The sequence below is a fragment of the Mya arenaria genome, chromosome 10 (assembly GCF_026914265.1).
Source record: "Mya arenaria isolate MELC-2E11 chromosome 10, ASM2691426v1".
Classification (NCBI taxonomy): Eukaryota; Metazoa; Mollusca; class Bivalvia; order Myida; family Myidae; genus Mya; species Mya arenaria.
In genome coordinates, this window is record NC_069131.1 from 6,721,581 (window position 1) to 6,746,559 (window position 24,979).

The 24,979-nt window shown below is 34.9% G+C and overlaps 1 protein-coding gene and 2 non-coding genes across 3 annotated transcripts; all 3 read right to left on the reverse strand.

The window, feature by feature from the left end:
* Positions 1–376: 376 nt before the first annotated feature.
* Positions 377–3,815, reverse strand: LOC128206024 (uncharacterized). Its single transcript, XM_052908145.1, has 2 exons — positions 3,460–3,815; positions 377–455 (listed from the first exon to the last, which is right to left on the reverse strand). The coding sequence occupies exons 1-2, from the start codon at positions 3,813–3,815 to the stop codon at positions 377–379; spliced, it is 435 nt and encodes a 144-aa protein (XP_052764105.1).
* A 518-nt stretch (positions 3,816–4,333) lies between these two features.
* Trnaa-cgc (transfer RNA alanine (anticodon CGC)) lies at positions 4,334–4,405 on the reverse strand. Its single transcript has one exon. It is a non-coding gene; the product is annotated as a tRNA-Ala (tRNA).
* Positions 4,406–9,292: 4,887 nt separating this feature from the next.
* Positions 9,293–9,364, reverse strand: Trnaa-cgc (transfer RNA alanine (anticodon CGC)). The gene has a single exon. It is a non-coding gene; the product is annotated as a tRNA-Ala (tRNA).
* Between the last annotated feature and the right edge of the window lie 15,615 nt (positions 9,365–24,979).

Sequence of the window (24,979 nt, forward strand, 5' to 3'; positions counted from 1 at the left end):
AGCTATCTTAGCGCAGTAGTAAAATCCGCAATGTTGTGTTTGCGCTTGGGTGATTATCAGTTCACCACATTTACGCAATAATTTGTATGCTGGGCCTACTGTCTTATGTACTCCTTCACAAAATGTCCCTAAGCATTGTTATAACTATTTGGTTGTGGTACCACTAGTTCGTCCCGGCAATAGAAGGTCCTGAAACCGCAGTGGCAGTAAATGGTACAAGTTGGAGTAGTGGCTTGCGGCCATACAAAGACTCGGTGTTTGGCGTTGTCATATAGGGCTGGAACCAGCAGTCTCTTTCGCACAGTTGTGGTTCCCGAAAGGTAAGGCAGGGCCACAAAACTGTGTTCCTGGTCGGTAGCGATTGTGGGTTGATTGCTCACAGGTATGGCTTTGGTGCCTCTCCAAGATTGAGGCCCTGCTCCAAGATGGCTAACTCCTGGGACTGAAAGTACACACTGAAAATAGTGTTAAGCATTAGTGTTTAAAGACTGCAATTAACACAATACAAAGCTAATAATGCATCATGCACTTAATAGTGTTAAGCATTAGTGTTTAAAGACTGCAATTAACACAATACAAAGCTAATAATGCATCATGCACTTAATTTCCTAATTTTACGTTACTTATCTTGACACAGTCATTGTTTCGGTTGGTCAGGGTGGCGTTGTTAATGTTAAACAGCTGTATACCGGTCTTTGCTATCAATATATTTTATAGTTTATCAACGTCTCGTCGCTATCATACGAGGGTGCTCCACTACCAGACATGGCGCTCGAGGTGTCGGTACGCCATGCAGGGCAATCTTTCCAGTCGTTTCCGTAGCCGATACTCGGCTAATTCCTCAAGAGCCAGATCCTGTTTTTTTTTTCCAAAACCCCTATTTTCAAGATTTCAAACTTTTAAAATTCTCTGATTGCGTTATTGATATTTTAATCGATTTGTAAATGCCCAAATTGTTTGAAAAAGCTTTATCACCAAAATGACCATGGTGCGTCTGGGGTCTTGGCGGGTCTCGCGCTTTCTCCATACATTGTCCTGTAAAGCATAGGGCTGTATTTAGAAAACATCTGACTCTGATAACATTTTAATGACAAAGGTTAACATTTAGTCCAAAGACGTGGGTATGTGTTTTTTTGCGATTTTTGATATGGTTAATTCTTCCACATGAACTACAGGGACAATTGTAATGTCTATCATTTTAGACTATCAAATCATTTTATTATCAGGCACATATGTAGATTCGATATAGATTCTATGAGAACACTTGTGTGTCAAATTAAACATCTTCACCACTGTAAATCTAGCTAAACAGAAATAAGTACAAGGCGGTTATGAGGAATAAAGTGTCAAGCAATATATAGAGCACTTCTGAAGTGGCATTTATTGAAATAACATACTATTATCCACTATCAAAGGAATGAAGGGCCATATTTTAGTGTCAAAGATATTTGACGGACACCTGTGGGTGTGTTCAGTAATGGTTACAACCCAGGAAAGTTGTGCCCTGTGTATTGGGGCTTTATACCGAGCAAGTAAAAGAACCAAGTGTATATTCGTAGGCTTTGGGCAATGCACCCAGGACTCTCTGTTTTCAAATACTCTGATATCTGGATAACAGCAAGTCGGTCCCATGTCACTGACGTCTTCACAATTAATTTTGTAAACAAATAAATCAAACAAATAACACAAACAAAATATTTCTTAATTCTATAAAAAGTTCTAGCGTCGGGGCAAAAAATAGTGTTGTTAAGAAACAAACAAGACAATTGCACACTTCCACCAGGGACTGTTAAAGAAGTCAAGACCCCAAGCCATAACAATGCGAGTTAAGGAAAATTTTGCAATATTTAGACAATCATTATTTTCCCTTTAACAGAAATCGTTAAAGGACTCTGAAGAGGCTGTTTATAATGATCACAGTTTGAGTCAGAACGGCGGTTTGAACTTCAGACATTTTGCAATTTGCGAGCTGTCGTGTATAATCTACAATCTTATTTCTATGAAAAGAAAATGGAAGGTCTATGAAATGATTATAACCGTTGCATGTCATGCTCCAAACCTTCAATAAGAAGAGTTATATGTTCAGGTAGCGCGCTACGAATGGTAGAGTGACCCCCCTTGGATAGAAAATGGACCCTAGCGTATTTTCTTCGCTAGCTTATATTGTATTACGGCATATAGATATAGATAAAGAAATACACTTGAAACAGTAAAGTTATCAAATAAACGAGTCCTTCCTAGTCATTAAAACTTAACATAGTGTATTTTTTACTGTAATTAAAAAAGTTTTTTAATAGATGAGAGAACAACTGGCTTATGTGTTAAGTTTATTTAGGGCCAAAGCTTTGCACCTCTAAAAGGCGGTTTTTGCTGAAATTCATGACAACTGGGCTTTCCCTGTATTTGGCGTTTTAATCATGAAATTAGTAATGAAAAGATTATATATTCAGCGTGACTTTATGAAACGTGAATAATAATACTGGTTCGAAGTGTAATCATATCAGTTAAAGTAGTGCTTAAATTTTAAATTATATATAATTTTATGTTCAATGTTTAATATATAGGTTATTCAGTTTGAAACGGTCGTGTTATAAATACGTCCATACCTTGCTCAGAACCCTCTTTTTAACGACCTTTGTGTCCGTCTTTGAAATAAATTGATCCATTTTAAGAAAATCAATCCATCCCTGACTTTTTCAACCGCGTTTCGTGATGAATAATCTTCCTGTAACTTCCCAGGTTATTGACATCTGTGAAAAAGTAGACTTTTGTATTGTCAATGTTATGTTAATTTTTGCCGTAGTGCACAAAGAGTGTGCTGTACGAACCTATATTTCAGGATTGATTCCTTTTTTTCGTGTTGCTTTAATGCGAAACTCCAGAGGTCACGGCTGGTGGATCTTTTCATGCAAAAATGAACGCAGATTTTATCGTACAGAAAATCAACTGTAAATGGAATTAGATGGCAATATATGGCTGTGAAACAAAACTAATGTCACAGCGAAGAATAAACTTGGTAAGATCGATAATGCTAGATTAACTATGTTTAACCCTCTTGAATGCTATGAAAGATTTCTTTCACTTGAATAATCGGGGCATTTAAAAAGACCTAGGATTTATATATTAAATACAAATACATGTAGTTCAAGTTTTGGGGATGGTTCATGAGATGTGGATGACACAGGTAAACAACAACAGAATGTCCGGCAATATATGAATTCCAAGGGTAGATCCGAATTTTAGGGCGAGCGCAGCTTGCATTCACGCAACAAATGAGAGACTCGCTCAGGCCGAGTCGTGCACCAGAAAAAGGAAGACTGGTCGCTCTACGGATAAATTACGACGACATTGTTATATTTATCACCATGATATTCTTTTGGTGAAGTCCCACCACGCTACCTACTTCTACCAATAAAGAATTTGAACGTATAATGAACGAACATAATCTCAGAAACATACACTGAAAGCTTATCAGCCACGTACACCATCTCCGTAACCCACACTGAAAGCTCATCAGCCACGTACACCATCTCTCTAACCCACACTGTAAGCTCATCAGCCACGTACACCATCTCCCTTACACACACTGAAAGCTTATCAGCCACATGCACCCTCTCCCTTACACACACTGAAAGCTTATCAGTCACGTACACAATCTCCCTAACACACACTGAAAGCTTATCAGTCACATACACAATCTCCCTTACACAGACTGAAAGCTTATCAGACACATACACCATCTCCCTAACACACACTGAACGCTTATCAGTCACGTACGCAATCTCCCTATCACACACTGAAAGCTTATCAGCCATGTACTCAATCTCCCTAACACACAATAATGGCCGCGTCAGCCTCCTTCAACAACTAACCAACACAGCCTAAAAGCCGCGTCAGCCCTGTTAACAATCTCCCTGACACACGCTGAAAACTCACCAGCCACGTACACACACTTAAAAACGCGTACGTATTATTCTTATACACATTCGTTGTTATCTAAATATGTACGTAATTTTCAGAACATATAATCATAAAACATCACACAGGTACGTTTTCTAACCCCATTGACACCCAATCGCCACTGTCTGACTACGTATGTCATGCCCAGAACACATACGCCTAAATGTTTATCATAGTTTGTTACCTTCCGACTACACATTACTGTGTCACTGTTCAATCGCATTCTTAATTCGAATCTTAATAATCTGGAAGATTTTGTCTTACGCAGGTTATGCGATAAATCCTTTTAAAGGCTTACACGATTCATATAAGCGTAATTCATACATTTAAACAGTTATACAATGTGACAAATTTAGTTCAAAATTGGTAGAAATGGAGATGCCGGGGATTGAACCCGGGGCCTCTCACATGCGAAGCGAGCGCTCTACCACTGAGCTACATCCCCGATGTAAGGTATAGAGTGTGCCCTACTTAAATTGCCAGATAAGCAGAAAACATTGTAGTTAAAGTAAAATGATATATACTTATAGATATAAATCATAAATTTAATAATCATGCTTCTCCCCTTCTAGGAGCGATTTATTGCGGTGATATTGTTTTTAAGTCAAATATCACTGTTACGTTTACCTTGAACATAAAATCCTCTCTTCTATGGTCATCAATATTGGAAGGGAGGATAGTCATGCTTGATAGACGAACATTTTGCCCCGAGGCCAGTAGGTCGGTCAAAGTTTATAGTTGTGGTGACCTTGAACAAAATGTTTTTCGATTGATAACTAGAGTACGATTTGATCTTATGTATTAAAACTTGGTAGCAAGATTGGACATGACATGGCAGAAGAACCTTGTTAATCTTTACACCAGCAAGTCACGCTGACCTTGAACACAAAGCAGGTGATCGGCATGAAGAGAACGCGTTGACACACGGTCCTTAAGCTTGGTATTGAGGTTGATCAGGAACAGTAGTAGTCACCTATTGAATTTGATGTTAGTACGCCGAAGGTCAAGGTCGGGTGACATTGAATTCAGAACGCTTGTCCGCTTTATAACTGGATTATTCTTGGGCCTAAGATCCTAAAACATGGTATAGATGTTTGTCTTGACAAGCAGTCGCCCATATCAATTTTGAAAAAGGTATGTTGGTCCTCACCTGCAGATGACTCTTATTGATTTAAAATTTTGGTATACTTGAACCTACGGTCCTTAGTAGCCTCCAACTATTTTCTTGTGTAACTAAACTTAAATGTTTGGTACAAAACACGTCTGGTCAGTGATGAACACGTCTTGGCAAAGCTTTCATAACATCTTAAAGATTATACAGTAATTGTGTATTAAAACAGCAGTAGTAAGAATTCTGAATGGTTTAATGTATATGAGATATACTTGCGACTGTTTAAGGAACATTTTGTATAAAGGTTTTAATTGTTGAATTAATATGTGTATGTATTGAGCTGTATACTTCATACAGTTCTCACATTAAATGTTGCATACCTTCTTGAGGCGTATGGAACCCTCTGTAAAACCCTATGAATAATGTCTCCAGACCGACCAGTTGTCTTGCATCTTTTTAAAATATGCATAATGTTTATGATTCCTTTATTTTCAGTCTTTTGGGATGTTTTCCTACTATAACTAATGGCACTGGGCTCTCCACCTTATAAAGAAATTGAACTTCTGGGGACAATTTAACTGTTAAATCACGCGTGTAACGTCCCGAAGATCGATTTATTACTGATCAATGCCGTGCGTAATATCCCGAACACACATGCGAAAATATTCAATTACGTTCGTTATCTCCCGAACACATTCTCGTTACTTATCCATCACATCCGTAATATACCGACACATGCACAGTCTAATCTGATCACTAACGTACATTATGTCCCGACCACACACTCACAACTCTTTACTGCATACGCAATTCCCCGAACTCACATATTAGATTCTGATCAATTACGTTCGTAAATTACTGAACATCCATTCGTTACTTATAGATCCCTTACCTAACCTCCCGAACACACACTCGTTTTAGATCAATCACGTACGAAATCTACCGAACGTAGGCTCGTACCTTAAAAATCACGTACGTAACCCTCCGAACACATTCGTTACTTATCAGCGTTACTTATCTCTCTACGATGCACTCGTTACAGTTCTTTCACGTAAGTAATTACCCTAACATATTTTCGTTGTTGACGTACCATCTTAACTGACAATCACGTACATTATTATGACAAACCTTCGTAACTGATAAATCACGTTCATTTTTGTAACATACTGTCGTAACTGACAAGCACGTTCATAATTATAACATACCCTCGTAACTGATAATCACGTTTATAATTGTAACATACCCTCCTAACTGATAATCACGTTCATAATTGTAACATACCCTCCTTACTGATAATCACGTTCATAATTATAACATACCCTCCTAACTGATAATCACGTTCATAATTATAACATACCCTCCTAACTGATAATCACGTTCATAATTATAACATACCCTCTTAACTGATAAACACGTTTATAATTGTAACATACCCTCCTAACTGATAAACACGTTTATAATTGTAACATACCCTCCTAACTGATAAACACGTTTATAATTGTAACATACCCTCCTAACTGATAAACACGTTCATAATTATAACATACCCTCCTAACTGATAATCACGTTCATAATTACAACATACCTTCCTAACTGATAATCACGTTCATAATTATAACATACCCTCCTAACTGATAAACACGTTCATAATTATAACATACCCTCCTAACTGATAAACACGTTCATAATTATAACATACCCTCCTAACTGATAAACACGTTCATAATTATAACATACCCTCCTAACTGATAAACACGTTCATAATTACAACATACCCTCCTAACTGATAAACACGTTCATAATTATAGCATACCCTCCTAACTGATAAACACGTTCATAATTACAACATACCTTCCTAACTGATAAACACGTTCATAATTATAACATACCCTCCTAACTGATAAACACGTTCATAATTATAACATACCCTCCTAACTGATAAACACGTTCATAATTACAACATACCCTCCTAACTGATAAACACGTTCATAATTACAACATACCCTCCTAACTGATAAACACGTTCATAATTACAACATACCTTCCTAACTGATAAACACGTTCATAATTAGAACATACCCTCCTAACTGATAAACACGTTCATAATTATAACATACCCTCCTAACTGATAAACACGTTCATAATTACAACATACCCTCCTAACTGATAAACACGTTCATAATTATAACATACCCTCCTAACTGATAAACACGTTCATAATTACAACATACTTGTAACATACCCTCCTAACTGATAAACACGTTCATAATTACAACATACCTTCCTAACTGATAATCACGTTCATAATTGTAACATACCCTCCTAACTGATAAACACGTTTATAATTGTAACATACCCTCCTAACTGATAAACACGTTCATAATTGTAACATACCCTCCTAACTGATAAACACGTTCATAATTATAACATACCCTCCTAACTGATAAACACGTTCATAATTACAACATACCTTCCTAACTGATAATCACGTTCATAATTATAACATACCTTCCTAACTGATAATCACGTTCATAATTATAACATACCTTCCTACCTGATAATCACGTTCATAATTATAACATACCCTCGTAACTGACAAACACGTACATAATTGTAACATACCCTTCTAAATGACAATCACGTTCATACTTGTAACATACCCTTCTAAATAACAACACGTTCATACTTGTAACATACCCTCGTAACTGATCAACATGTACATAATTGTAACATACCCTCGAGACTGACAATCACGTTCATAAATGTAACATACCCTTCTAAATGACAAACACGTACATACTTGTAACATAACCTTCTAAATGACAATCACGTACATAATTGTAACATACCCTTTTAATTGACAATCACGATCATACATGTAACATACCCTCGTAACTGATCAATCACATGCATAATTGTAACATAACCTTTTAAATGACAATTACGATTATACTTGTAACATACTCTCCTAAGTGATCAAGCACGTGCATATTTGTAACATACCCTCCTAACTGATCAATCACATCCATAATTGTAAAATACTCTCCTAACTGATCAATCACGTCCATAATAGTAGCATACCCACCTAACCGGTCAATCACGTGCATACTTGTAGCATAACCTCCTAACTGACCAAATACGTGAATAATTGTAGCATATCCTCCTAACTGATCAAATACGTGCATACTTGTAGCATACCCTCCTAACTGATCAAATACGTGAATACTTGTAGCATACCCTCCTAACTGATCAAATACGTGAATACTTGTAGCATACCCTCCTAACTGATCAAATACGTGAATACTTGTAGCATATCCTCCTAACTGATCAATCACGTGCATACTTGTAGCATACCCTCCTAACTGACCAATCACGTGCATACTTGTAGCATACCCTCCTAACTGACCAATCACGTGCATACTTGTAGCATACCCTCCTAACTGACCAATCACGTGCATACTTGTAGCATACCCTCCTAACTGACCAATCATGTGCATACTTGTAGCACACCCTCCTAACTGATCAATCACGTGCATAATTGTAACATACCCTCCTAACTGATCAATCACGTCCATAATTGTAGCATACCCACCTAACCGGTCAATCACGTGCATACTTGTAGCATACTTTCCTAACTGATCAATCACGTGAATTCTTGTAGCATATCCTCATAACTGATCAATCACGTGCATACTTGTAGCATACCCTCCTAACTGACCAATCACGTGCATACTTGTAGCACACCCTCCTAACTGATCAATCACGTGCATAATTGTAACATACCCTCCTAGCTGATCAATCACGTGCATAATTGTAGCATACCCTCCTAACTGATCAATGACTTGCATAATTGTAGCATACCCTCCTAACTGACCAAGCACGTGCATACTTGTAGCATACCCTCCTAACTGACCAATCACGTACGGAATCTCTTGTACACACATTTGTAACTGTGGAATCGTGTTCTTAACATTAACATTCTGAAGATGAATATTTATATTCAAACAAATTTCATACGTCTAAACATTGCAAAGCGTGTACTTATAATACTATATTATACTTACGCCTCGGTCCATATACACTTTCGGGGGCTGACTGGCCGGTCCTCATAATGTCATATGACCCTCAACGGTGTGTAATATTTTTAAGTACTGTAAACCTTTTAACTGGATCGGTTATAAAAATGAAAACGAATATTTAAAAAACATTCAATAATAGGAGTGGAGATGCCGGGGATTGAACCCGGGGCCTCTCACATGCGAAGCGAGCGCTCTACCACTGAGCTACATCCCCGATGCAAACACAATCATGTGCCCTTGTTTAATTGCCAGATAGGCGGAAAACAAATATAACATTTTTCATTTTAGTAGTTTAACCGAAATGAAACTAATAGTATGTTGATTTGAGTCATAACATCAATAAAAAGCTTACCATAAATTCAAAGATGCGGAAGCATTTAAGTGTGATATTTATATTTAGGTCAAAGATCACCGTGATAAAGGTCAACTTTACCGTGATCATGAATAAAAAATAGCTTCTCCGGTTTAATTGTACATGCGGTCCTTAGTCTTGGTAGGGAGGATAGTCATGACCTACAGATAACTTTTATTGAAAATGAAGCAGATCGAAGGGCAAAGTCGAGGTAACCTTGTTCTGAATAAGTGGGTCTAAGATACGCAAACTTGTTGGGAACGTCTGTTATATTATTGAAGTAATCAGGAAAAAGGTTAAGATCGAAGTGACATAAAACAAAAAGCGTAATCTGACTGAATAATATGAAGAGAAAGTTTGATGTACAGTGCTCAATCTTTGTAGGGAGGTTGAACTTGATCAGTGGATGACTGCTATTGGATTTTAGATCAGTATATTAAAGTTGGGGCTACGGTGAACTTTGTATGGCTGTTTCTCATGTCCCGTCTTGATTTTAGGGTCAACAGAAGCTTGTCTGGTCACTTAAAAGATAACGATTGGGTCCAAGGGCCTAAGGGCAAATAGGTCAAAGGTCATGGTCGTGGTACTGGTAGTGTATCAGGGTTAAAGTGAGCCAAGCAAAGGTTTGATTTGAAGGTAAATGTTGAGCAATATGGGTTTTAAAGCAATTATTCGTGTCTCAGTGGTATTTTTTTGTTCTACACATTTATGGAGCACCATGGGAAGGGGTGTCCGGCATAAAATTATTGCTCCGTTTTAAACTTCCCAGTTAGATAAATTTTGTGGAATACAAATAGGGATTTCTTAGTACCAATAATTGAACATTTCTAAATGGCTATCACACCAACAAACACATCGCGGAGCATTTGGCACGCGTTGTGACCAAAGGATTTAGGGTTAAAGAATGCATTTCGTTGTCGTTGCTATTTCATTCTGATGTATACCACGAGATGTTTACACATGTTTGGCAACTTTTCAAAATAAAACTACAAACTACGTCGTGACGTACTACAATGCCGGATCCGCCCTTCATATGAAATATGAAGAAGTTAGTGATATTTTAAGGTATTAAAATGTTTCCATTAAAAATATTAATATCTGTGATCTGTTTCCGTCCGAATAAACCATTCCATCCTGAGGATACGTGCGGAAACCCGTAACGAGGCTTACCGAGTTACCGGCAACGCTGCAGTGTCTGATTTTCTTCATTTGTGTAAAGGTTGACGTAGAAAATGCATTATTTAAAATTCAGTTAAGATATCAGACATGCGTTAAAAAGTTAGTTTTGCTCATTCCTCTCATAAAACGAATTGTTCGTTAAATGTTATATTAGTTTTTTTTTCAATAAAAATCGAACTTTCATGAAGTGCTGTTGTAAACGTGATAGTGATATGTGCTGTCGTTAACATGGTGACACATGTGAGAACCCCGTTGAAGTCACGTGATTCCTCACCCTGTATAAGTACTGGTCGCAAGCGCGCTTCATAAAATTTGCTCGCGTGCCGTACTGTTCATACTGTTATAGTTTTGATGAAATGTATTTATTCATTTGCGCTTTATTGTTTTGCTATTATTTTGCAGGAGGGGATTCATACGGATTTTCCATCTCGGCTGTATTCACCGGAAATGCTTATCCGGTGTGAAGGAATAAGGGCTTGCCGTCTGTGAACACTCAGCCACCTCTACTGGTTGCCGGTACATTTCCAAACAGGGCACAAATCCCAGGCACCTGCTTAAACACGCGTTTTTTTATCGTGATCGATTATTTGATGATCTAGATCAATACAGAGGCTTGCCTTAGCCACACTTGTGTTTGTGAATGGTTAAATACAGCTAAAGACAGAACACTTATTTTTAAGACATTTTCATATTTCAACCTTGACATTGACCTTTGGGGACCATTCCGAGAATATTGTTAGAAAGACTGGCATCGGTACATAACTTCCTTAAAACGTAAAATTCAAACTGTTAGTGTTAAACAGTTATAATAGATATAGTAAGACTAGTCGATCAGAAAATGGCGGCCTTTTGGTTATTGAATTGGTTACCTTGGTAGCATGATGCCAGCTGTACATCCATTTCAAAAATGAATTTCAGACATCCCACAACGCAAATATTCTAAGAAACGCTCTGGACAAAAGATCGCAGAAAATAATGTTTTTGTGATCAGGGTCTCCGATTAATCGATTATGAAAATCCAAGCCGATCGCCCATCACTACTGATAACCGACTGCAAACGTGACCAATATGTCAGTATATGAAAAAAAACTCAAAAAGAATGTCACAGAACTGTCATATCATTTTCATTGCAAAATACGCCCATTTCACGAAAATACATGACAAAATTAAATACAGTATAAAACTATATTGCAAAGCCATGATTCAAACACAAGACAACAACTGCAACATACTATTGACTCTTATAGATGAATAATAGATTAACATCTTAAAAAATGTATCTTATTGTAATTGAATTAATTTCAACAATAAAACCGGGGATCACATGACAAACTTTCCGAAAAATCATTCGCGTATGGCATCATCATAATCAAAAGATGATTCAGCAAGACGGCATTGCTGACTCCACAAACATGAGTTGTCTTTCTCAACAAAATTACAGCTAATTGACAGGGTAGTGTTGCATGTATCGTTATGTTAATGAACAATTTTAATGTAACCATAACTGCTGTTTTCAAACTTCGGATGTATACGTTATTGTGCAGCATAAGGGTCTCTTCTAAAGAATGTATTATTATCAATAATAATGTTTACAAAAAAGTGTTAACACAATGCATTCTCAAAGGAATTGGATCTGACAGGTCTTTAAATATTAATTTTCAAATCGCGTGCTATTAGATTGAATCTTGATATGAAAGGAATTGAACTGTTTGTTTTCTTAAGTGGAAAACTATTTGAACTTGAAATGTTGATCACGTTTATGAACGCACTTAAATGTCTTTTGTTGAATTCTTTTCAAACCACAACATGGAGTTAATGGTGATATTCTCAGATTTTAAGTCATTAAATTCAGCTGATTTACGTTGCTGAATTAATTGATATTCAATTTGTTTAATAACTAACATAAATATGAATAAAACATAAGGGTTGAATAAAATAAACTATACTCACAAACAAATAGACATGAACAGAACAGAACAGAACACAAGTTTATTTCCACACATTACATCACACATATATACATCAATAATGTAGACTATGAAAGTCCATGATCATTTCCATAATTTAACATTGGTTGGCGGTTTATATAAGTTTTTGTAACTTGTTCAGGTTTATTATTGTAACAAAACTAGTAGCAAATGGTAATCAAAAGAAGTTTTACGTACACAACCTTTAACAACTATTTAACAACTGGTACAACGTACAAACAGGTAGTTGGACAGATAGACTCAGTGAATTGCTTGGATTTTATTTAAACCGTGGATATAAAGGCAATACTTTGAAGAGTACTTGCCTTCTAGTTTTTGATGATGAATTCCTTGAACTAAATATAAGGTGGAATATAGCATCCTTACATAAACTTACAGTCCTTTGATTTTATGAAATCATGTTATCTTGAAAACCGTCTTTGGCTGGCTAGGAATGTTCCGACATGAGACGTCTTTTTCTTCAAATGATGTAAAAAGGTTATCACTTGGAAGAAAAGTTGAGCTAATACATGTAGTGTTTTTATTTTTAATAATGTTTTCGCTTAAAATGTACCTTGGTTTAGTACAATGATGCTTTTTATTATGAAATTGTATGATCACACAGTCTTAAACCTTTTATTTTCTAAGGCAGACTGTGTGTGATGCTCATAGTTCCAAACAATAACTGCATCATATTTTTAACACGTTTTTGCATTAGGTATTCTGAATAGTATTCCTCCTTCTTCAGATAGAGTTGGAATCTCTAATCATTGAAATACTGGGGGTTTACGTATGAGTTTAATGTTATTTGTTTTATTATTAAGTTTCCTTAGTATTATGTTTCATGCAAAGTAATGGAATTCTTTCTCTGAGCAAATGCTTTATACAGGAAAAAAGAGAGATTCTTTAACAAACCAATATGTTCTGTATTAAACAATTCTATGGTTTCAAACATAATTAGATGAGTACGATAACATAGTGGAATATATGTAGAGATAATATGTGTATTCAGGCTGTATTCAGTCAGGAAAAGAGATTCGTCTTCTAAGACATTCCAATGTGGGCAAAGTCTGTGTTTCAAATTTATATTATTCCACTACCAACTTCTAAAATTAACCGATGCGACGATTTAATCTCGCTTGAAGCAAATCTAAATTTCTGTACATTAACACACTTAATATAGGGTTTTAATTCAATATTATTAATGTTTAAATACTGTAAGGCTCTCGCGGAGTCTGACATTCTGCTGTTTAAATTTTGAACATAAACTTCTCGTATTCTTTGCTTCAAAAGTGGCACAAAACTTGATAAATAACCAACTCCTTGTGCAAGCCACATGTGATGAAACCCAATAGTGCTCAGTATTATTTTAACATATACTCCCAAGTTATACACTGAGTATTTCCCTAGTGGGATGTCATCGTTCTTTTTAGGAATTATGCATACATGATAAGGATATTTGAAACGTAGCAACGAATATGGCATGATTATGCACTGAAACAAACAGTATATTCTATATCATCAACAGTAAACGTTACGGTAATCCTCTTAAAGTTTGATAGGTTCCCATTCTAATGTGTTATATATGAAGTGCGTAAATGATCATAAAATGCAAAGAGAGCAGTTAAGATCAGGCTATATGATCATTAATTTATCTATAATACATATAAGGTTACGCCTATTCCTTTGTTGACTTACACGTTTCAAATTGATAGATGAAAAAAAAATGATTTCAACATTATATCATATTGCGCCTATATTGTCACTTAAGAGATACAGAAGACAAATTAAAGTGTGTGAATATTTGTTCATGTCTTTATAAGAAAGAAAAAAGGTGAAATAATGTAATATTGTGTCATACGTTCGTCTGTAGTTAAGTACATGGAGTTGTTAAGTACAAACACATTTACTTGAACTGAGTTTATGTGTCAATGAAGCTTTGTGTTTAAGATGAACAACTTTGAAAGTTAAGTTGTTATGATGGAGTGTTCATTCTCAGCTTAGTAGAGCATCTTGTTATATCTGTATCATATTTCATAGTTTATATAACCCGTGCATTCAACATGTTTTTGTTTATTCACGATATGTCTGGTTAAGAAGACACTCTTAATTAAAAATGTTCGACATAAATCAACGCCATTGCTATGTCAAAAATACTATGTAACTTGGTACATTGTATCGCATAGTGTATTGTAACAGGACTACTTTAAAGAGACTGCATTCTCCCCATCATCCCGTACGATTCAACGATATATGATGTTTGCAAAGGGCAGTAACCCCATGAAACTATTTATTTTGAGGCTAAAACAAATATGAGCACGGTGTAGATTGCAGTCATTCTATCGATGTCTCAAGTATGTCTCTGTTACGATATAGCAAGGTTATAGAATATTGACCCGTTTTTCGCTATCACACATTTTCTGTGTCATGCAATACAAAGTGTCTAATTGTTCATAACAAATATAGGCCGTCTTTATAATCACGTGGCCACGGTCATGAGAGTAGTTCCCACGGTTTGTTTACTCCATGTAAACAAGACGGAATTGTCTCAAAAAAGAAAATGATTGTCTGTGAACTAGAACTCTTAGAAATAGATCTGAAACAGTTTTGTCATTACACATTTTCGGAATCAAACAGTGCCAATTTCTCTTCAATGAAGGCTGTCTTTTCTTATTTCGATATGAACTATTTAACAAGAGATTTACCTACGTAAGTTGGTTGGTTTAAAATTAACGCGTTATAAATTGGTCCATTTTCTAAAAAAGAAACACCGTTACTTTAATTTCCGCGATTCAACCGATTCAAAGGATGATGTATCGACCGCCAGCACTTAGTCTTTGTCCTTAATGTGCGTTTTGCCTATTCCTGGAAAATATTTTTGTCCTTATTTGAAGTGCACTTTTAGCTTAATACTGGGAACAAAACTTCTTAATAAGCTGAAGTTACTGACATCAGTCAATATTTAACCCAACACAAATATGAGCATACAATTGTAGTGGTTTTCACTGTGTGAAGAAGTAATCCAGTGTTTTATGACAGACTAAGCATTGATTGAGACTACCATATTATACATTTGTTAATAGTTAGTTCCTTTTCTGAAAGGTTAGTTACATTTCCCAATATCCGATACATATTCATTTTGTAATTTATTTACCTTAACACTAATTTCAGAATTAAACAAGTAAATTCATTAATGTTTTAATAATATTTTAAAAACATCAATACTTTTTGTTTAACAAGCATGTATAACATTATGCGTTTTCGGCGAATGAATTGTCTGACAATGTGATCTGACATTAGTAGGCCTTTCGAATTAGTAGGTGATGCCATTCGCCGAAAATTGATTTGAATGTTCAGCACCCGTATGAAGCCTTTTCAATAGAATAAATAAACGTCAGCAGTTATAGTCATAACAACTGTTGTGTGTCTCATACTTACTGAAACTGTTGTATGTCGAAAATATTCTAAACATTGTCGCAATCAAAGACTGTTGACTGTCGCCATCTTAAATCGATTATATTTATGCAACATCGTTATCAACTTATCATATGACATCATTTAGAAATCCGAGAATGGTTTTTCTCCGCGTGCAGTCCCCACCACCTTGCGCGGTCGTTGGTGTACCTACATTTTATTTTCTATGTTTCTATGTTTGGGGATTGATCGGTTCAAACTTTCATCTCATCTCTACTTTTTGCCATCAATGTATTCTACATGTTTGGCAAATAACTTGTGTTACAGTGCAGCGGGATTACTTGTTTGCAACAAGCTTACATTACGCTAAAATGCCGCCAAAATGCCTTAACATTGGGAAGGCAATGTCCAAGATATCTCAGTATTCCTGCACGTGCCGAGGCTGGGACCAGTTTTACCATTTAGTTGACTCTATACCCTACAAGATGCACTTGTCGGGGTGCCCGAGACGTTATATGGTCACCGGTTTCTAACGCGTCAAAGTATCCCCAAAGTCGCGACGTTTCTTACTTTTCAATGCGCTCCAACAAAGCTTGTAAAGGGACGCTAATATTGAAGATATCTCCGGAACTAAAAATGCTAGGAGGTCGGTACTGGTCTTGTAATTTAGCTTTCTCGATTCCCTACGTTACGCGACCATCGGCGCATCTCTGCGTCACCGTTTCCATTCACCTATTTGTTATCTTGAAACACCTGAGGATATCAGTATTTGCAAACACATGGTACACTATATGAGACAACATTTTTAATAACAAACCTCACAAATATCACAATACTTTGAGTATTTTAACGTCTCAATCTAAGATACAATTTGATTCATTGATGATTGATTCTTTTATGTCCAATAAACGACGGCTGTATTTTGTCTGGTAAAGAATTGTTGTGCTTATAGTCAGGGTGTATCTTGTGTTCCATACAGACTGGCTTGACATAATAAACGACAGTTACGAAATGCGTTTATAGCCAGATCTATAACCACTATTTATAGCGCTGCAACCTTCTCTCGCATAAGGGTTCGTTTGTTTCGAAAAAATAAATGGTAAAGTAACTCGGCAAGACGGTGAATTGAAAATGGCCATTTCTAAAATGAATGACGAAAAAACAAATACTATTTTTTCTATGAACAAATTTGGTAACTTCCTAAATAACTGAGAATCAAAGTTAAATGTTAAAGTATGCAGGATTGAAATCATGGACATGTGCGTAACTAATACCTTGTAAAAACAAATGAAGCATGTTGGTTAAATATATTACAGTTACGATTTAATGAAACACAAATAAAAGTATACGTCGTACCTTTTTGCTATGGAGATGACATATTATACGTTTTCAATCAATGAGTGTGTGTATTCTTTTTATAATTTCTTTATTGGTTTTTGTTTATTTACAAATTAAAATTAACCGAATCGCCATAAAGCTTTTAACTACTAGCTTTACTCACTAAACTTCCAAACTAGTCGTTTACCATCTTCCAGTCCATTCCTATAGTTCGATAGTGTATGTATGACTTTGGAATATGATTTAATTAAATGAAAGTATAAGTTGTAATGTTATGGAATGATTATGTGTTGGAAGCTATAAATATGTTCCGAAGATGTAATCGTTGGCACGGACATGTTGACCTAGTTTATACTCCCGTGTCGTATAAGATCATTTATTCATGCGCAGTGAATATGTCTCAGGAGTGACTCTGGTATTGTATTTTCACAATGTATAAAGATATATATTACTGGTATATGGCATCAAATGTGACCTTTGCAAGGTTATTACGTAGGAAATTGTGGAACAATTCGATAACAAACAAAAGCATTGCATTTATAATTTAGAGGTATAGAGTTAAATTCAAATATATTCGGCAAAATGTTCATGAGATCACAAGCAGAAAATTGTTTTTTTTCTAACTTCCGTATAAAGTGTGCATTCAAGAACAAATGTGCTTTTGCACATGTAAACAAAGCACATACCGTATCCACCCAGTGGAAATAAAGAATAAATTAAAATATGCGTGTTTTGTCATCTGTTCCTTTTAAATAAGCACAGTTCAACATATCAATACAGAAGGAAAGATTGTCAATTTCATATGTGTACACAGTTATTATTTTAAATGCACAAAAAATGCAAGCATGAAATGGATCATTGTTCTATAGAATAAAAAAGAAAATGTTTAAAAGAACCTAATTGTGTGTCTGTTTAGCCGTGATTTTCCTATCTACAACAAACCAAGAATTAATGTTATATAAGTTCCCGTAAGCGCGAACTTCAAAAGCGGTCATCCCGACAATAATAAATAAAGTCATGTTGAAGGCTATATATATTCCATATATGTTTTTATTCTAACGATGTGTGTGTTTTTGCACTTGTCTGTGTCTTTGCAAATTGCACTTTTGGAAAAAGTGAACTTTTAAAATTATTGTATTAAAAGTGCTCAGTGTGTTAACGTTTTGAAAGGGTATTAACTTTGTTCTATTCCTTTTCCCATTTTGTTTATGTTATGATAATGATATGCCTTTTTCTGGTGCCCTATTTTGATAGGAAATGTTAAGAAATGTTCTTTGCGTTCAAATCGGTTTATGGTGGCAGACTGCGACCCCGATCTCAAAATATTTGATTACCCTGATTATCCAGGTGTTGGAAAGTGCAAATTATTCCAGCGAAATGGTTAGGGTCATTCAAGCCGAGGCTTGATCGACCCTAGCATTGCTCACATAAAAAAAATGAACGACAATTCTTCGCACTGGGGCAATTATCAACCAAACCTCATGGTCATTTATTCTTTTAATTATTTTTAGAATCATTCAATGTGCCAGAAATAATACATGTTTTCCGACTGAAGCATTAGAAATGAAATATACATGAAAACTAAGGTCCTTATTGATATAAACATCAGAAAATGATGCTTATGTAATCAGGTTCTCCGATTGATCAGGTTCTCCGATTAATGGAAAGCCAAGCCGATAGACCATCACTACTGATAACAAACTGCAAACGATACAAATGTGTCAGTATATGGAAAAAGACTTAAGGAATATCACAAAACTGTAATATCAATTTCATTGCAAAATACGCCAATTTCATGAAAATACATGACAAAATTAAATATAGTATACCACTGTATTGCAATGCCATGATTCAATCACAAGACAACAACTGCAACATACTACTGACTCTTATAGATGAAAAATAAGTTAACATTCTAAAAGAAATAAATTTAGTTGTAATTGAATTAATTGCAAACAATAAAGCCGGGGATCACATGACAAATTTTCCGAAAAAGCATTCGCGTATGGCATCATCATAATCAAAAGATGATTCAGCACGACGGCATTGCTGACTCCACAAACATGAGTTGTCTTTCTCAACAAAATTACAACTAATTGACAGTGTACAGTGTTGCACGTATCGTTATGTTAATGAACAATTTCAATGTAACCATAACTGCTGTTTTCAAACTTCGGATGTATGCGTTCTTGTGCAGCATAAGGGTCCCTTCTAAAGAATGTATTATTATCAATACCAATGTTTACAAAAAAGTGTTAACACAATGCATTCTCAAAGGAATTGGATCTGACAGGTCTATAAATATTAATTTTCAAATCGCGTGCTATTAGATAGAAGCTTGATTGTTTAGGAAGTGAACTGTTTGTTTTCTTAAATGGAAAACTATTTGAACTTGAAATGTTGATCACGTTTATGAACGCACTTAAATGTCTTTTGTTGAATTCTTTTTAAACCACAACATGGGGTTAATGGTGATGTTCTCAGAATTTTAAGTCATTCAATTCAGCTGATTTACGTTGCTAAATTAATTGATATTCAATTTGTTTAATAACTAACATAAATATGAATGAAACATTAGGTTTGAATAAAATAAACTATACTCACAAACAAAGACACATAAACAGAACAGAACAGAACAGAACAGAACACAAGTTTATTTCCACACATAACGTCACACATATATACATCAATGATGTAGACTATGAAAGTCCATGATCATTTTTATTTAACATTTGCTTGGCGTTTTTTTTTTAACTAATTGAGATTTTTTCCAGTAACAAAAATAATATCAAATATTAATCAAAATAATTATTTTTACGTATAAATCCTTTTACAACTATTTAACAGCTGGTACTAAAACTTAATATGATAATATATATTGATAATAATCATGTATGATGTAAAGTAATGAAATTCTTTCTCTGAGCAAATGCTTTATACAGGAAAATGGAGAGATTCTTTAACAAACCAATATAATCTGTATTCAACAATTCCATGGTTTTAAACATATTTGGATGAGAACGGTAATATCATTGAATATATATATATAGATCTAACATTTGTATAGGGGCTGCGTTCATTCAAGAAATTAGTCTTCTAAGACATTACAATCAGCGCAATGTCTTTGTTCCAAAATGTATTATTTCACCTACCAACTTCTATATTTAACCGATGCAACAATTATCTAAAATCGCTTTAAGCAAATCTGAATTTCTGTACATTAACACACTTATGATAGGGCTTTGATTAAAAATTAGAAATGTTTCTATAAACTAAAGCTCTTGAGGTGTCCGACAATCTGCTGTTTAAATTATGAATGTTTTAAACGTCTCATATTCTTTGCTTCAAAATGACACAAAACTTTAAATATCATCAACTCCTTGTGCAAGACACACGTGATGAAACCCCATATTACTAAATATTGTTTTAACATGTACTGCCAAGTTGTACACTGAGTATTTCCCCAGTGGGATGTCATTATTGTTGTCAGGAATTATGCATACACGATAATTGAAACGTAGCAACGAATATGGCGTTTATAAGTGTACAACGTAGTCATCGATGTAGGAAGAAGCGCTGGTTATATACAGTGTATTTTATTTTTCAAATTGTCTATACAATGGAAAGTGGGGAGGGGGGGTCGGCATGACAATCCCCACCTTATTTAATATATTGAATCGTTCCTTGCATAGACTGGATAATTTCCACATGTTTTTACGACATAAACAATATATTGGTCACTTTTTACAATGGGTGTTACCATGTACCAAAAAAGGGGTTGGAGGTATTGTTTTAGTACCATGGTATCCAATGTTCAATTATGAGAATGTTGATTACTGGTGAGCCTATGGTTTCTTGAAATCCTGCTGCAGCACCTTATCATATGGATATCTTAACAATATATATATATATCAACTCAATATAAGTAAAGATGAAATATAACTGGAAAAATCTAATTGGCTCTTCGTGTAGAAATAACTAGATGTAAATGTTTTGTTCATTCTCAGCTAATTAGAGCATCTTGTTATATCTGTATTTCATAGTTTATATAACCTGTGCATTCACCATGTCTGTGTTTATTTACGATAAGTCTAGTTACGAAGACACAATTCATTAAAACTGTCTGAATAAATCAACTCCTTTGCTCTGCCCAATATACCATGTATCTTGATTAAGTGTATCTAAAAGTGTATTGTTACAGGACTTCTTTTAAGGCACTGCATTCGTTCCATCATCCCGTAAGATTCAAAGATCGATGATGCTTTCTCTATAGTATTAGAATAACGCAAGGTTATTGAATATTGACCCGTTCTACGTCTTCACAAATTTTCGGCGTCCTGCAGTAAAAAGAGTCTGAATGCTCATAATTAATATAAACCGTTCAATTATCACGTGGCCACTGTCATGAAAGTAGTTCCCACGGTTTGTTTACTCCATGTAAACAAGACGGAATCGCCTCACAAAAAAGATGATTGTCTGTGAACTAGAACTCTTAGAAATAGATCTGACCAAGTTTTGTCTATATTACACATTTTCGGAATTAGCCAGTGCAAATTACTTAACAACCAATACTGTCTTTTCTGATGTGACTTCAATAACAAGATTTCTAATCTATTTCGGATGTTAAATGTCATTTGAATACGTACTATTTAACCAAGAGTTAGATTTACATCAATTGGTTGGTTTCTTAGAAACGCGTTATGAAGTTGTCCGTGCTTAGAATGTTATAAAAAAACACAAGTAAGTGTGATTTCCGCGTTTCAACCATTAAGATTAATGTATCGGCCGCTAGCTGTTCGTCTTTGTCCCGGAAGCGCGTTGTATCTATTCCAGGAAAATATATTTGACCTTGTGTTATTACTAGCATTACTAGCTTAATACTGGGAACAAACCTTTCTCAATAAGCTGAAGTTGTTGACATCAGTGTATAATTAACCCAACACAAACAAGTCTGAGCATACAATTGTATTTGTTTTCACCGTGTGATCCAGTGTTTTATGACAGACTATGTATTGTATGAGACTACCATACTTTGTTCCTTTTCTGTAGTTTACATTAACCAATATCTATTGCATATTCATTTTGAAATTTATTTAACTTAACAATAATTTCAAAATTAATCAAGTTTATCAATAAATGTTTTAATAATATTTTAAACACATCAACTTTTTATATATAACAAACATGTCCTACAGTATGCTTTTTAGCTAATGAATTGTCTGACAGTGTGATCGGACATTTGTAGACCTTTAATTATACAGGTGATGTCATTTGCAGAAAATTCACTTTGAATGTCCGGCACATATTTCTGTATTTACCATGTGGCTATGTTTGGAGATTGAGCGGTCCAACCTTTCGTCTCATCTTTACTTCTTGCCATCAATGTTTTCTACTTGTTTGGTAAATAACTTTTGTTGCAGTGCCGCGGGATTACTTGTACACAACAAGATTATGACTATTTGTTATGTTGAAACACCTAATGTTATCGGTATTTGCAAACACATGGTACACTATTTGAGACAACATTTTTAATAACAAACCTCAAAAGTATAACATTAAATTGAGTATTTTAACGTCTTAATCTAAGATACAATTTGATTCATTGATCAATATTTACACTTCAACTTCCATTCCTTAAATGAACTGCCTTTCGGCAATTGCGTTCATCAATCGATGAACGCAACATATTCGGATATGTTCGGATCGCAATTTATCGCATAACAAAATACATGAAAACTATTGATCTTGTATTGTTTGAATTGTGTCAGCAGGTCCCGTAAAATATAAACCAACATTTAAGAAAGTTTTAACTTATGATATTTCAAATGTTTTGTCGCCATAAGTTTTTTACGTTTAAAAGTGATTTAAAGTGGTTGATCTTTTCCCGCGATATTGTGACGTCATTTGATAAAATGTTTCCAGTTACAGTCGGGTCGTTCTATTTAGAGAATGGGTAAGAAAGGATTACTGAAATGTTTTCTTAAATGAAATGAAGTTTCGGACTCTTTGACCAGCCCAATTGCGTTCATACCCCAATAATGACATCCAGCCCGCAATTCATTCCTTAATTAATTTTTTGTACGTCCAATAAACGACGATTGTCTGGTAAAGAATTGTTGTGTTTATAGTCAGGGTGTATTTTGTGTTCCTTCCAGACTGCCTTGACGTAATAAACAACAGTTGCGAAATGCGTTTAATGCCAGATTTATAACCACTATTTATGGCGCTGCAACTTTCTCTCGCATAAGGGTTCGTTTGGTTCGAAAGAATAAATAGTAAAGTAACTCGGCAAGACGGTGAATTGAAAATGGCTATTTCTAAAATGAATGACGAAAAACAAATACTATTTTTTCTATGAAAAAAATAGGTAACTTCCTAAATAACTGAGAGTCAACGTGAAAAGTTAAAGAATGCGATATTGAAATCATGCACATGTGCGTAACTAATACCTGGTAAAAACAAATAAAGCATGTTGGTGAAATATATAACATTTACGATTTAATGAAACACAAATTAAAGTATACGTCGTACCTTTATGCTATGGGGATGACATATTATACATTCTCAACCAATGAGTGTGTGTATTCTTTTTATTATTTCTGTATTGGTTTGCTCTGTTTTTCATTTACAAATTAAAATTAACCGAATCGCCATAAATCTTTTAAATTCTAGCTTTACTCACTAAACTTCCAAACTAGTTGTTTACCATCTTCCAGTCCATTCCTATAGTTCGATATTGTATGATTTTGAAATATGATTTAATTAAATGAAAGTATACGTAGCATTATTATATCACAAGCATTAAATTGTTTTTATTTCTAACTTCCGTATAAAGTGTGCATTCAAGAACAAATGTGCTTTTGCACATGTAAACAAAACACATACCGTATCCACCCAGTGGAAATAAAGAATAAATTTAAATATGCGTGTTTTGTCATCTGTTCCATTTAAACAAGCACAGTTCAACATATCAATACAGAAGAAAAGATTGTCAATTTCATATGTGTTCACAGTTATTTTTTTAAATGTTATGTCAATATATAAATTCCGGTGATTAATAGAGATGTTTTACTGTTTTTAATTTGATAATTTTCACTGTTTTTAAGTTTAAGCCCGCTATCACTACCAAATAAAACGTTAGCACGCACAGGGCTGGGCCACAATTTAAACGGAGATTTTTGTTTAAGTGTACCATCGTTACCTCGTGAACACTAAAAACGTTTTGAATCTATGCCACTCTTTAAGAAATGGCTTTTGGTGCTCACTCAAACATATTACGGTCTTACACTGAAACCATAATTTAATGATAAATAAAGGAAACAAACCAAGTATTAAGCATTCAAATATAATCCCTTTTTACAAGCAAAAAGCAATGAACTGACACCGGACTAGAGCCATAAACTGACAAACATCACAAACAGACCACACACGATTGCAAACATCTGTCACGATAAATGATGTGAACGTGGACCTTGGAACGGTCTATGAAACAACAGCTCATTAGAAAGAGAGTCTACGGGGACCTTGAACTAGTTTGTGCGACAATAACTTCAAATTTTGTCTTAAATCATAATATTCT

Bases quoted from the DNA above. Each gene is read 5' to 3' on its own strand.
- LOC128206024 (XM_052908145.1), bottom strand. From the start codon at position 3,815: ATGGCTGATAAGCTTTCAGTGTGTGATAGGGAGATTGCGTACGTGACT. The intron at 456-3,459 runs GTATGTTTCTGA...CACTATTTTCAG, and splicing joins GTGGCTGATAAGCTTTCAGT to TGTGTACTTTCAGTCCCAGG.